Here is a 15,970-nt window from a genome sequence, read left to right on the forward strand (position 1 = left end):
TCGAAATTCGACCTCCGCGGCCGGGTTCGAACCCGCGTCTTTCGGGCCAGCAGCCGAGCACCATAACTACTGAGCCACCGCGGCAGCTCCACTGAAGTTTAGGGTACACTCTAAGCAGAAGCGAGTAAAAAGGAGGGAGTAAGGTATCCTCTCGCATACTCCCTTTTAAAAAAAACGAGCGCTCTAGAAGACAGCTTGCACCTTTTTACTCCCATAAAGGCGCATTAGGGGTTAGATTGTACACGTAGCATAAAACGCTTTCGAAAGTAAACACGTGACAGCCGCCAGCCGCCGTAGCTGAGTGGAAGATGAGTGTATACGCGACATTCGGAGACCGTGGGTGGTGGGTTTGAATCCTACAGCCGGGTATTTTCTACCGCTTCCAGCCAAATTACCTCGTATCTCAAATAATCACACAATTTCCTCCCGGCGCGCAAGCTTAGTGGCTTTATCGCTCGGCTGCTGAGCTTAAGGTCAATTAATGAATCAAATCCGACTCACGGCCGCCCGAAATGTCTTACTTTGTGACGTCAAATCGCGTTAGAGAACTCCAGGTGGTGCACTCTAAAAAAAAAGGTAGTTGAGGTTACTACATTTTGGGGTAGTAACGACTGTCACATATATGACTACCTAGGTAGTAACTGTACGTAGTAACTGCAAGGTAGTAACATTTACTACCTCTCAGTAACTGTACGTAGTAACTGCGGGGTAGTAACATTTACTACCTCTCGAGAGAAAACACCTTAAGAAATAATCTAATGACTTTTGACATTAGAATCTTATGCATATAAGATAGTAATAGTGCAAAATAAGAGCCAAAATATAAAAAAAAAACTAGAGCAAAAAAAAAATTTGCCTGCTTTCAGGATGATTCGAACCGCCGACCTTTGACTTTCCATCCTCAAGTTGTTCCTAACCTGTTTCTATCCTACCACGCTAACCACTACGCCACGCCACCATTTTTTTTTCTTTCATGGTATTTATTTACATGGTTTTGTATACAAAGCATATATATACATATGTGTGTGTGTATATACACATACAAAAACAACTATTTACAGAGCACCTAGGTAGGCGCTACGTGGCAGAAACATAATAGTAACATATTATAACTAAAAGGCCGGTAAAGATATACAGCGCATCAGGAGAGGAAACCAATCCGGTACAAAGTCCAAGTTTTTGTAAATGTCCGTTACCTGCAGCAACATTCGGCTAAAGTGAATTCGGGGCGAAACAACAGGTTCAACGTTGCGATCTTGCATGCGCGTTTTCCAGAGACTATGAAGTCCAATCAGAAGAATCATATCATAAGGATTCGAGTCAGGTTGGGAAACAACAAGGTAGCGCACACTGTAGGAATTTAGGAGAAAATCTTTCTGTAGCGTCCTTTGCAACACATCCCAAAACAAAATCGCGTCTTTGCAGTCTATAAAACAATGTTCAATTGTTTCAGGCACATTGCACAAGCGACAGTTGACAGAAGACACAAAAATGTTTTTCCTATCGAGCCACGTCTTGACAGGTAGAGTTTCAGTGTGTAATTTATAGAAAAAATGTTTTGGTGCAAGGAGAAATTGGCATTTTACGAACTCGCTTTAAAACATCATGACCCATGAGCCCAACGTATACGGAACGATACAGTGGGGGCGGGAAGAGCATGGATATCAAATCCCTGTACAGATTTTTGCGCGAAACAGAATATAAGTACTCATTTGAAAACCGAACTGTCAAAAAACGCACGGAGGCATAAACTTCCTGCATAAAGCCTAGTAAACGGGGTCGTTCAGTAAAATTGGAAGAAACTACTAAGTTCGGAAGTAGAGTCATGAAGTTAACCTGCAAGAATGCTCTAATAATCGGAAAGGAACAAGCACGAAAAAAGAAGAAACGGGCAACCAACTGCCTCACATACAGGTGCTCTAGGCCCAGGCCTCCTGCACAAACAGGCCTGAAAAGGTTATCACGCCGCATGGGCTCAAATTTGGAGGACCAAATAAACGTCGCAAATATACGATGGAAACGCTGTATGTAATGTCTGGCGCAGTGAAGGACCTGGAGTACGTAATAAATCCTTGTTGCCAGAAAGGTGAGGGCTCGACCAAAAATTGAGAGGCGATGCGGTACAAACGTCTGAGCATAACGCTCAACAGCCGGAACTCGCTCTCTCCAGTAATGGGCACTGGATTTGTAGGCATGAAGTGTTTTGCGTAACAGTAATATCCATGGGTTCCCTATTTTGGGTAATGAAGTCAAATTGCTGGCATATGCTGACGACCTTGCATTTTTCTGCATTGACAAGCCCAGCATTGATGATGTGTTGTCCACAATAGATCAATTCGGCATCGTTTCTGGTGCTCAAATGATACGCCACGCCACCATACATTAAGTAGACAACTTATGTGCCGTGATATGTGCAGCCACAGTTGTTTCTTGTTCTTTTCATTGCGTGTAAATGTAGCAGCAGCATCTACATTCTCGCACGGGACAACAATGTTGTTGAGAAGGACCTTTCAGTGGCTGATGGCCAATGACATAAGGAAATCTTCTGTGTTAACGAAAAAGAGTCTCTGCTGAGTTTTTATTGTCGAAAGACATGAATACCCGACTTCGTGGTGACTTTCTAATGTGTCACAAGGAGTGCATGAACATGACATCAGAAACTCAACGCCCATTTTTGTGCATCTTGTAGTAAACCAGAAGGAAAAATGAGCACAAGTCAGGCACAATAGCTTGGGGTTGGTGAAAAAGTGCAATTAAGAAATCAAACTAAAGAATGGAACACATACGCGCTGCGTATATTGTATTGAAAACAAATAACAGCACTGGCAATTTTGTTAGATTTGCTGCCAATTAGGGAACCCTTTTCATTATATAAAAACATGGGGCATTGAGTAGCAATGTCACCGGGAATGTTAGTATACCTACATGTGCATATTCCGATCATCCATTTCCAGATCAAGGTAGTAATGAATACTACCAGGGTTATAATGAGGTAGTACAAGTGTAGTAACTGCCAAAAAACGTAGTAACAGCAGAAGTTACTACCTTGTTATACTTAATTTTCTTTCGAGGTAGTAACAAGGTCGTAGAAACATAGTACATAGGTAGTAAGGGTTAAAAAAAGGTTGTAACAGCAGCCGTTACTACGTTTTCACTACCTTTTTTTCTAAGAGTGTGGGAATTAATCCGGTGTCCCCCACTGCGGTGTGGCTCACAACCAATGTGCGGCTTCCGGATGCTAAATGCCACATGTCATACCATACCATGCTCATAGCTCCCGGGCACACAACAGCCCATACCCAACTCATGACGTGACCGGCCTTTCTGGGATGAAATGCTTGGAGGAGGGATGGGGGAGGGAGTGGGTCGTGCAGACCATGGAGGAAGGAAAGAACTCAGAAGAGGCGGTTACGTCACAACCCGCCGCGGTGGCTCAGTGGTAAGGCGCTCGTCTACCGAGCCGGAGTACCCGGGTTCGAACCCGACCGCGGCGGCCGCGTTTCGATGGAGGCGAAACGCAAGAGGCGCCCGTGTGCTGTGCGATGTCAGTGCACGTTAAAGATCCCCAGGTGGTCGAAATTATTCCGGAGACCTCCACTACGGCACCTCTTTCTCTCTTTCTTCTTTCACTCCCACCTTCCTCCCTTCCCTTACGGCGCGGTTCAGGTGTCCGCCGAGATATGTGAGACAGTTACTGCGCCATTTCCTTTCCTCAAAAACCAATTTACATATTTTACATTTTTTTTACGTCACATTTTTGAAGCCGCTCCCCCCCGCTCTCTCCCCCCCCACCCCACCTTGGCCGCCGCCTAGGCGCCCTTGCGCATGCGCAGCAGAAGACAACATAGCAGACGACACCGCTGCACGCAGCGTTACCATTGCCTGCGCCGTCGGCCAAAGACTCCCAGCACTCCTTGCGAAAGCACGTGACTTCTGGCACACTTTTTGGCGTGCAGCTCGGATAGAGAGGGGCTCTCCTGAGCTTTCATTCCTCCATGGTGCAAACCAAACACGGTCAGACCATGTGGCTGCTCCACCAAGCTTCATTTCGTCATTAAAGTTGAATCATCATCATCATCGTCATATTACTACAGCGCCGCCATCTACCTATACAGGGTGTTTCACCTAAGACTTTCTGCAATTTTTAAAAATAAGCTATTTGAATTAGATGCGCGCTCTTTCTGGCATAGCATTGTCAGTGGTGTAGTACATCATAATGCAGCTAAGACGTGCTAACTAGCAGGCTTGTTAACCAATATTTAATAGTTAACTTTTAAACTATTACCGTTGGGCTCCTTATTTATTGAGAGGCATGTAGCCCAACGTAAGTAATGTCCATATCCGTTTTTAGAATTTCGAGAACGCGATTATCCTCGGCGCTGTGGCCCAACAAATTTTGGCTATTTCGACGAGTTAGGTTCACTGGAGAGGTTGCTTTGCCTGCAAGCTTCTCAAACCGCATGTATTTTGGCGCGATGAAGGCGAAATTGGTCGGGCCACAGCGCCGAGGATAATCGCGTTCTGGAAATTATAAAAACGGATATGGACATTACTTACGGTGGGCTGCATGCCTCGCAATAATTAAGGAGCCCAACGGTAATAGTTTAAAAGTTAACTATTAAATATTGGTTAACAAGCCTGCTAGTTAGCACGTCTTAGCTGCATTATGATGTACTACACCACTGACAATGCTATGCCAGAAAAAGCGCGCATCTAATTCAAATAGCTTATTTTTTAAAATTGCAGAAAGTCTTAGGTGAAACACCCTGTATAGCAAGTCATATGCAGTACATCTATGGCTGTGCAAGAACAGAAATGCAAAAACAATGGACTTCCACGATATTACACGCTAGTGTGCTAGAAATTAACGTTAACGCTGAGGCTTGTCGTTCCAGACATGCCTGTGGTGATGGGGAAGACACGATGGTATCATTTTTTTCTTCCTTCCTTCGGCACTGTGTAAATAGGACCCTTCCCCTCCCTCCTTTCAATAATAGCCAACAAATATGACCGTGTGTTGATCAGCGGCTCAGTACCCGACCTCCGGCAGTACTCCACGCGTGAAATCACCACTGAGAAAAACAAAACTCGTTAACTACGCAAACGCTAACCAAACAGGTTCGCCCATGAATATAAGCAATCTTATTTGCGCCAAGCACGTAGTTAGGCGACGAAAACTGCACGCACTGTAGCGCTTAATACGGCTTGAAAAGTTTCCGAAGTAAACCAACTACGGTTTTCGCTTTACGGTAATTGAATACGCCTTCGTGCTAGATCACCCAGCTTGCGCGAACATTCCGCGGACTTTGTTCTTTGCATCGTCGGCTACCTCCATCAATTTCCAGCACCGCTCTACAGCTCATACTGAGCGCTATAGTACTTTTTTTTTCTTTCAGTACTGCAAACCTTGCACAAGTCCAAGCAGGGTAGGCAAAAGATAAACAAAGCAATACAAACGAAGTTAATAAAATATCTAACTATCAAAGCGCAGCGAGAGGCAATAAATAATCATTCCAGTCGGGTAGAGTGCGAGGAGAAAGTGAAAATTTCAATAAATCTGTTCGTGCAAAATACGGCGTCAGCGAATTTGAATGATGGCCGCGAGCGTGTCTCGACGTTAAAGGAGACAGACAGGGAAATGGGTTAATTGCTAGATACCGATTCTAAAACAAGAAAAGAAACTGGTTTGGTTTGGTTTATTGCGGGTTTAACGTCCCAAAGCGACTAAGGCTATGAGAGACGCCGTAGTGGAGGGCTCCGGAAATTTCGACCACCTGGGGTTCTTTAACGTGCACTGACAGCGCACAGTGCACGGACCTCTAGAATTTCTCCTCTAAAGAAATTCAACCGCCGCGGCTAGGATCGAACCCGGCCACTGCAAACGTAATTTTTTCCTTCGATGTTCGAGACATTGAATGTCATTAGCCTGCATTATTTCAGAGGCTGAGCCATACGATGAAAATTTTGAGCAAACAAACCTTACAGCTTTCCTTTGTACCTTTTCGAGATGCGTAATATAGGGGATGTTTAGGGGAATGCCCGAAGGTTGAGTAGATTTCTAATAAGCGAGTTTGGTTTATTAGGGTTTAACGTCCCAAAGCGGCTCAGGCTACGAGGGACGCCGTAGTGAAGGGCTCCGGAAATTTCGACCACCTGGGGTTCTTTAACGTGCACTGACATCGCACAGCATACGGGCCTCTAGAATTTCGCCTCCATAGAAATTCAGCAGCGGCGGCCGGGATCGAACCTGCGTCTTTCGGGCCAGCAGCCGAGCGCCATAACCACTGAGCCACCGCGGCGGGGTCTGTAATAAGCGAGTAATTACTCGTTGGAATCCACCCAAGCTCAGCCACACGATCACAAAGGAAAGCTATTTTGCAACTGCGCCCAAAGTGCGACGGAATGGAGCTGCCTCCACGTGCATGATACCTCCCACCTCAGCTGTCCGATCACAATGGTGGGAGTGGTGGGACTCGAGTCTCGCCACAGCTGTTATGCCTTTGGTTTATTTTTTTTTTTCCTTTTTCCTGGCTCTGATAGCGGGCGTTCAATGAAATTGCACCGTGCACGGTCAAGGGTGAGGGCGATATTGTTGCCTCATCCCACCGCTTATCTGTCAGAGCACTGTCACCCGCCATTGTTCGGGAATCTAACACGGAGGAGTGGCGTAGAGCGCATTTAGCGGACGCGACGGAGATTAAGACGACAGTCTTGCCGGTGATTTCGGAGGCCTTTGACATCGTTTATCGGTCAAGAGAGTTGTCGCCTCCTTGCTAGTGAGTGTGTAAATCCTCCTACTAACTCCTTCCTGGTTTCTTTGGAGGAGAAATTCTAGAGGCCCGTGTACTGTGCGATATCAGTGCACGTTAAGAACCCCGGGTGGTCGAAATTTCCGGAGCCCTTCACTACGGCGTCTCTCATAGCCTGAGTCGCTTTGGGACGTTAAACCCCATAAACCAAACCAAACCATCTATGCTGCTCTGACTTTTCCCTCAGACTGATATACCTCACATATACTATACATAGCAACCCTTATCCCCACACCCCGAGTATCGACACTGGACATGACCTTCCGATATCCGCCGCGGTGACTCAGTGGCTTTGGCGTTCGGCTGCTGATCCCAAGGTCACGGAGTCGAATCCCGGCCGCGGCGGCCGCATTTCAGTGGAGGTGATATGCAAAAACGGTCATGAGCTGGGCAATGTCGGCGTACGTTAAAGAGCTCCATGTGGTCTGAAGTAATCCGGAGCCCTCCACTACGGCGTCTTTGTTAACCCTTCGGAGCGTTAAAAACACGTCAGAAAACAACGTCCTGCATCTGCACCTTGCAAGCAGGCCAACAGAACAGGTTCTCACTCCTAACCTGGTTGCACATAGATCCCAGCTAGCAGAAAGAATTTGAGTGGACTTAAACAAGTCCCACATATTTATGTGTTCCCGATATATTGATGGAGAAAACATGTGGGACAACGTTCCAGATAAATTTTAGAAAGTTGATCGAAATATATCCTATAACTGGCATATACAGAACACTGTTGGTGACATTTTTTTTATTCATTCGACGTCCTGACATATGGCACATCTTGGGTTTCACACACGTATATCGGGAACACCGTTCTGTCTATAATTCTGAGGATTACTATGTGGAACTGCATCCTACTCTCTGACAGAACTGCGTTCGTCTCAGTTGGGATGGTCTGGACGTTGCGTGCCAGTCTGCAACAACAGTGGGAATGCCTTCGGGAATAAGGCTGAAAGCCGTTTTGTTTTCACTGCTTATGATCATTTTTGCTCGCATTTCGTGTACAATCTCCAAAAAATCACAGGACATTTATGAGTGCGTAACGCAAATGCTTGTGCGTTACACTTGTAATATACCGAAATAACCTCAGCGATGACGCGAGAGCAAGCGCAGCTATAGGCTGCGTTGCACACTTGATTTCCAGTAAAGCGCTCTTTTTCATTCAAATGCTCTTGCATTCGTCATTCCATAACTTGGGGATATCAAAGAAAGGAACATGCGGGGACACAACATAGCGCTGCTATGTCCCGTTCGTCGCGCAGTAGTTATGGAGTACCGTCACCAACTCGCCCAGCAACTAGACTGATCCAGGAAATAAGCATATGTGCACGCAAGCGTGAGAGAAATCAGACGGAGCCTTTCACTCCGTTCTCTTTCAAAATCCGTAGCGTTGCAAAAAAAAGAAAGCAGCAGACGGGACCAAGAAGAGAAGACACAGACACAGCGCCTGTGTTTGTGTCTTCTCTTCTTGGTCCCGTCTGCTGCTCTCTTTTTACACAGAGAATGTACCAACTAGCCCGGCTTATTCCTATCTTGGATTTACCTTGTCGAGCTTTCGTCATCCTGCCTCTGAACCTGTTTGTTTTCTTATACATTATGCGAACACTCTTAGGTATGTTCATTGTGGGTGGTAAAGCGATGTGTCGCACCAAGACCTTTCTCCAGGCTGCCACCCATGACCATATGTCACGCTTGAAATTATTTATTTATTTATATTTATATAGAATACCCCTAAAGGCCCTCGAGAGGGTATTACATAGGGGGGGGGGGGGCACAGGCAATTGAACAGAATAAAACAAAACCACGAATATAAAACAAACAACAAAAACACAAATAAGACACTTTGCATGACATAAGTAAGCAAAAGAATCAAAACAAAAGCACAAATAAGACACTTTGCATGACATAAGTAAGCAAAAGAATGGCAGCGCGGCAAAGAACGAAGATTACTGCAGTATTTAAATTATGCAAACAGAACACTAATGCAATGAATCTTTTTAGTAACAAACCCTGCAAAAAAGGAAGCCATGAAATAAAATAACAATGTATGCGAAGAGAAGAGTTAAGCAGTAGTTATTGAAGATGCGTTTAAAATATTTATCAGGATCAGTGGTGGTTGCGGTGGTTATCATTGTACTGCTAGCACTGCTTCATCACTAAAGCCGAACACATTTCTATTTCACAGCCTCCTCTGTAGAAATCACAAAACATGGTCTCTAAAGCATTGCAGATGTAATTCAATCTCTGCCGTGACTGTTCTTTTGCTGTGTCGTCACATTCTATAAGCCGCCGACGTTATGCAGTAGCCCACGGCAACACGCACGGGTATATTCTAACTAATGCTAACCAACAAATGCTTCCTCTAACGCGACGCTCATCACTCAGCGCCGTGTCATACTCCCTGCGTCGCCACCGCCTCGTGTTGCAGGGAAGTTCGTCGTCAGGCACCACTTTGGTCTACACAGAGGCGCCTGTTGTTGGTTATGCTTCGAGCACTTTTCACAGAAGCACCAGATCTCCCCGCCCCCCACTGCAGAAGCCTTTGTATAGAATATTTATAGACATATAAGACCCTTTCGACACGGCGAATGGCCTCCAAAACAGGAAGCGCTCATATCCAATGGCCCCAGCCAGCTCGCCGTCGGCATGAATTATTGATCGGGACACACGATAGGACGCTGAGGTTGTCGGTTGACCTAACTCCCTTCGGCCGGGAACTGGATCCCTGTAAATGCGGGGACGAACAAAACCCCAAAAGCGGTTTCAGGCTGGACTGCGGATCATGTTTGCCGCATTTTATGCGGCATGTTAAGTAGCATTTTCGACGTAAAGTCGCTTTCAGTAAAATGGCATAGCGGCACAGCGATTATTAAGTTACGTGTTTGAAGCAGATAAATTTTCGTCTCCCTATCCAGGCGTACGCAGAGTTTAAATAAAGGCCGTTAGTATAAGCTGTCATTCAAAAACCGAGAGTAATAGATCGTTAATCGAATCCCCGTCTACACGAGCGTCATCGTATCGTCAGCCAAACTGAGTTCACCACACGGCAAACGCCTCACCCCTTGTTTTGCCATCACGCGTATACCAGTCCCGAGAATTCCCTAATCGCTCGAATCCTTAATCCTTAAACCTGCTATATCCACATCTCTAAACCTGCGTACTTATGGTGGTAAATGCACAGTATGGCAGGTTGTTCTCTTCATTTTCTCCGTTTTCCGTACCTTATATTGGCCACTTATCCACCGGGCCATGGGGATCCGTGGGTCCGACAACACACACACACAAAACGCATAGGCGTAGCTGTTACAGCTTGAAGATAGAGAACTGACTGCATAGCGACAAGCAAATAAGGTGGTCTTTTATAACCAAAACATCAGCTGCTGGTCAGCGCCTCTGCCGTCTGCTCGTAGTGTCAGTCTGTTGCCCTTAGAAAGTTGCCCTCTTAGGGCCCAGCCTTGAATAAGAAATGAATATGTCTCTTTTAAAGCTTAAGGAAACTGCAGCACTCACTTTTAAAATGCTGCGGTTTGTTCGAACTATCTACTTTTTTTTAGCGATTTAAGGGCGTGCAATTTCAATTTGCAAGTGCACTTCCTCCAGTAAGTAAGCATGAGGTGAAAAGGTAAGCGTTCATCAAATCGCTTTAAACGAACTCTTTCTTGTAATGCTTAAAGAAAGATGTCGCTACACGCTTACACCTACGAATACAAGGAACCCAGATTCGGCAGGCATGTCACGCGAGGTCTCTGAGCATCATCCTTGACTCACGCGACATTGTTTCCGGGAGTCGCCTGCAAGTTTATACTGATGGCTCTGTGAGCAGGCATGGGCAGACGGATTTGTAGAGCATGACTTGATATACCTTCGGCTGGGCGTATTTAAAGAGTAGTGCCATCAACTACGTCTGAATAGTTGGCCATTGCAAAGTTGCTTGAACGCCTGTCTTTTTGGACACCACAGTGTGTCGCCATTCTGTCTAACTCTACAGTAGAGCGCCTGCAATGAGGGGCTCATGGTGCATTCCATCTTCACGTTACTGCTTGCAAGAGTATTCGTGCAAGCAATTATATGAAAATATTGCCTACAGAGGAACCGTGATGATGTTACGTAACTCTCAACATCTCTGCACCCGTAGCAGATGGTATATCAGCCAGTTCGTTGACTGTTCGAGCAAGGAATTCCTCCATGGTCTCAGTAAGTCAGGTCCCGTCGGAGATCGCTGCGTCTATGTGATAGATGGCCTTGGTTCTCTGACCAGTTTTTTGAGACCTCCGACATCTCCTTCTTATACACATAACCATTCATCATCTTGCTTCATCCTCTTTCATCATCTTCTCTATATTCTCCGGTACGATCCCCTAACACATGGTGTGAACTCCATCTGCGCGAAGCCGAGCTAGCAGACGGCAGGTAGAGGGCAAGCAGACGGCAAGAAGCACGGCGTCAGTGGACGTAGTGAAAACAAAAGCAGCAACGGCAGTGGCGTGTGATCGTGGCCGCGGATTAAGGCGTCCGAGCGGGCCAGTAATGGAGTCACGTCGTCAGCGCAGGCTCAGCCCACACGGATTACCTGGAAAGCCGCACTCATGCCGTCGCTGCGGCAAGCGAGAGGAGAGGAGAGAGAGAAAACACGAGAGGGTTGTTTCAAGCACGCGTCGACTCGGCGCCTGAAAGAAAAACACACGACGCCATGGCAGCAGCGTTGATTGCGCGATCAGCGTGGCTCTAAGGGACGCTTGGCACAGCGGGTTAAGCCTGGCCCGCATGGAGCGTTTTTTACCCGCGAAATCGCGTCGCGCGCCCAACGCCCGCGCCGGCGTCGACGAATTCACTCCCGCATGGTCAGCAGCCGAGCGGCGCGCGCTACGGGCGACGTTGACAAGATGGTTGCGCCCTGCTCGCCCACTTCGGAATAAATACATGTCACCGCTGGATTCTTCGACGTGATAGCTCGCTCAGATGGTAGCGGTTCGCTTTTACTTCGCACAGCTCGCCCACGCGTAGAGGTATAAGCGATAACTAGCCTTTGTTTTTCAGATAATTTCGCGATTTTCAAGCTCTTAGGCCTAACTGTGTTTACCTCGCAAGAACGACACCTGGTGAAGCAGTTGTCTAGCTTTTATTCACTTGCTACATTTTCATCTATTAGCAGTTTTTCTACTTGGAACGAAAAAAGGCTCGCAATGCACCCATCGTAGTTATCAGCAATTACGGATAAAAAAATTCTTCAACACAGCGTTTATGTGCTTTGGCGTCTTGTCACTAGATGGCGCTATGGACGGCGCGGCCAGCTAAAAGCGACTCCTCCGAGAGACAACACGCTGCTCGGCCGTTTCGGCCGAGAAACCCGAAGCCCAAGCCTCGGTACTATAGTGAACTAGAACTCGGTACCCTCGGTGTGTCAAACGCCCGTGTTTCCGGATAATAACTATGCTTTCCGGGAAGCACGACGCAGTTTTGGTGGTCAAGCTACAGTGCCAGAGAGAGCTCGCAAGCGCGTCTCTCTCGACCGGCGTGGCTCCGCCCAGAGTCACGTGACGCCCGTTCCGGCTCTCATTGGCCCTCTGTCGCTGCCCTCTCCTGGCGTCGGCGCGGCGTCGACGTTTTTATCTGTTTCGACAGAACCCGACGATTTGGCAAAAACGTCCTCTCCGGCGGCAAAAAAACGCTCCGGTGCCGTCGACGCCGACGAATCGCCCGGAAAAACGCTCCATGCGGGCCACGCTTTACACTGTTCCAAGAACGTTGTGGTGGATGCAGTGTACATTTGTTGAAATAGAGAGGGAGAACAGCACACGGGAGGGATAGAGAGAGGGAGAGATTCGCTGCTCAGATTAATGCGAAAGGAAAACAATAAAAAAGGGTGGTTGCTAGAGGGTTCTCGGAAAGTTCTATTAAGTGATCCTTGGAAGTTGTTGCTATCTTCGGAGTAAAAGTGTTCGAGGCCTCCCAAAGGTTAAATGAGCAAAGGTTGAACGCTTAGACAGTGGAGGAACCGCGTGCCACTTACGAACTTTAACTGTCGGTTTATTTGAGTGCTTCCTTTGTCAACGGATCTTCTTCGTATGAGGACTGTGGCGAAACACGAACGATTCGTGGGGACTGTTCGGACAATTCAGAGTTGCCTAGCTAATTTATGTACTTAGAATATAAATGAGAAACTGCGCAAGAGCAATATTCTATAATTATTGTACATGTAATAAAGGTAGTTAATGCATTAGATTTATACAATTCCTAGAATAATGGGTTCAAGCAATCAGCTATTTCTGTATCGCGATATGCTAAGTAATCAGGATAAGTGACTTTGTTTAGAAATCAGCGAATGCATTTTTATTGACACATAAGTGATGAATATGAATATGATGAGGACAATACTGCCGTTTATATAACAAAGCCGGCGTAAAGACATAAGGGAGGATGTCATACAATTCACTGGAACAGAAGTCGAATCGACATTTGAGCTAGTTGTTATAGCGCCGTATGAGCAGCAGAAGTAGTAATTGTAGTAATTGTAGCAGTAGTAATTGTAGCAGTATAGTCTCAGTAGTAGCAGTATATAGTGTTCGTTACTAGTAGCAGTACGTTGTTGCTGCTATTTCAGCACGTCTGTTGCAACAGGAAAGTGAATCACCCCATCATTCCATGACCACCCACTGCCCAATCAAAATTGGTCATCCAGGGTCACGTGGTTCAACTCTGTGGCCAATCAGAATGGGCTCATCTGATCACGTTATCCACGCGGGCACAGCAGTGGGAGCCTTTGTGAAGCACTTCTTGGCCAAGCGCGAAGGCGACAATACGAGGAGTTTTCCTTTTTATTTGCAGACCGGAGCTTTCGAACACCCTATGGTACTTATTGTTTCATTTCATTTATTTGTCCCTTAAAGGCCCGAAGGCATTACATAAGGGGGGGCGTACATACAGGTTGGAGGGTAGTGGCAGAGAACACAAAAAAAGAAAGGGGGGAAAATACACGGGGTACAAAAAGAGTACAATAATATACAAACTAAAAGCAAGAAATAAACATACAAAAAGAGAACAAGGAACAGTTGGCACTTCGGTGCCGCAGTATGAATGATGTTTATGAGAAGTTATTAGCCAGTTTCTCGCGGAAAAGGTGACGATCGGAGCATGTTATTATGTTGTCGGGAAGGCCATTCCAGAGCACTATGGCGTCGGGAAAAAATGAACTGCTCATTGCGGAGGTACGGGTTTTAATGCGTGCGATTGGGTTACTGTGGTTTAGGCGGGATGACGTACGTGGGGGTGGCTGGAGCAACAAATGTCTTGGTGAGCGATAAAAGAAAGAGTGAAAGACGCATAGACGGGAAATAACACGGCGAGTTGCTAGCGTTTGAAGGCCGAGGGATCGTTTTAGTAATGTTACGCTGGCGTTTCTTGAGTACTGCGATGTAATGAAACGGGCGGCGCGATTTTGAATGGCCTCAAGGTCTGAGATGAGATACGATTGTGATGGATGCCAGACAGATGACGCGTGCTCCAATTTTGGACGTACGAATGTTATGTATGCCAACTTTTTTACTAGGTGATGCAGATTTTAGATTGCGCCGGAGAAAACCAAGTGTGCGTGATGCTTTGGAACAGATGGTCTGAATGTGTGTGGTCCATGACAGTGATGATGTGATGTGTACTCCTAGGTATTTATAAGATGATGTTCTGGTGACGGCGACCGATTTTATGTTGTAAGTGCTATCAATAACTGTGTTTTTGCGGGAGAATGATATGGATTGGCATTTATTTAGATTAAGAGGCATGTGCCATTTGTCACACCACGCTGAGATAGTGGTTAGATCCTGTTGAAGAGCGGGAATGGCGCTAGCGCCGTGGATGGGGATTATGCGCCCTGATAAGCAGACAGCATCTGACCACTTCTTTGCTCCTTATTCGCAGGGTGGTCCCGGTGCCTCATCGACGGGATTCGGCAACTTCGCCGAGATCGGCCCTCAGGACATCCATTTGCAGCCCAGGAACCACAGCTGGGTACGTGCAATATAATAAGCATTCCAAAAGGAGCTGTCAGTGCGAAAGCCCTTCTATCCGCACTCGCCGGGTTTCAGCAGTGTGTGTCTGCGTATGCGTGTGAGGCCTCCGAGTAGCAAATGAAACTGGCTCACTGAGTTAGAGGACACCTCAATCGCGCTGTGAATAGGCGGTGGCGTCCAGCTACAAATTCAGGCAGTCAAGCGCCTTTACTTTTTTAAAACCAGCGGAAAGGAAAGAAAGTGCGTATAACTGGCTCCCTGGTCAATGGACGCCTTAATCACGTTTATAGGTACGTGGGGCGACGAGAGAGAGAGAGATGTGGGCTGCAAGCGTGAGCGCTGACAACAGTGAGCGAACTCTCGCGATCAACCATTAGCTGCCACCTGCCAGGGTGGCAAGGTGGGTGGGGACTTTAATGCAGATATAAAGACAAACAGGAAAATCTTACCACTTATGCGGGAGGTCACCCCGTTCCTCTCGCTCGTAACGCCTCCCACGGGTGTGACAACCTCGCGAAATACTTGCGCAGACCTCGTCTTAGAGAATCAGGCATTGGTGCAGCAAGTCGAGCATATTTCCATCTATTTCTCCGACCACATAGTTTCCTTCCTGACAATCAATAACTGTTAGTGGAGTGCTCCTTGAAGAAGGAATATGTGCAAAAATAACTTGTCTGTAATTGTACTTACATGTCTTGCTCGAATTCTTTGCCTCAATTTATCGAAAAGCTGAAACAGCTGATGAGCTGCGCTCAAATTTCGCATTAGGAAGTAACGTAATCTTCGGCAATTTTTTTTTCTCTCTGGCTGGTTGATGTATACCTAGTGCAAATGGGACAAGATGTGAAGGTGCAACAGGCAGAGCTATCACATTTTCCCTCCGTAATAATAAAGGAAAGTTTGGGAGTAGTTTCCCTTCTACGGAGACGGCCAATGATGGTATCGAACTTAATGTTCACTGGCGGCGTGCGCAGGTCCGCTTCGCCAACCTGCTGTTCGTGGACAACCCGGTGGGCACGGGCTACAGCTACGTGAGCAACGAGACCGCCTTCGCCGCCAACAACTCGCAGATCGCCGCCGACCTCGTGACCATGATCTCATTCTTCCTCACCAAGATGCCCGAGTTCCAGGCGAGTATATTCTCCCATCTCGTGGACGAGGGAG

The 15,970-nt window shown here is 46.8% G+C and overlaps 1 protein-coding gene across 1 annotated transcript in view; it reads left to right on the top strand.

Annotated features, from left to right (window-relative positions):
* Positions 1-15,970, top strand: part of LOC149348319 (retinoid-inducible serine carboxypeptidase-like) — a 65,451-nt gene that overhangs the window by 16,726 nt on the left and 32,755 nt on the right. The window contains exons 3-4 of the mRNA XM_089588066.1: positions 14,715-14,804; positions 15,781-15,936. Coding sequence (XP_089444192.1) covers positions 14,715-14,804; positions 15,781-15,936 — 246 coding nt within the window. The remainder of the gene's footprint in view (positions 1-14,714; positions 14,805-15,780; positions 15,937-15,970) is intronic.

This window comes from Amblyomma mixtum, chromosome 4, assembly GCF_055824585.1.
Source record: "Amblyomma mixtum isolate Tamu chromosome 4, ASM5582458v1, whole genome shotgun sequence".
Taxonomy (NCBI): Eukaryota; Metazoa; Arthropoda; class Arachnida; order Ixodida; family Ixodidae; genus Amblyomma; species Amblyomma mixtum.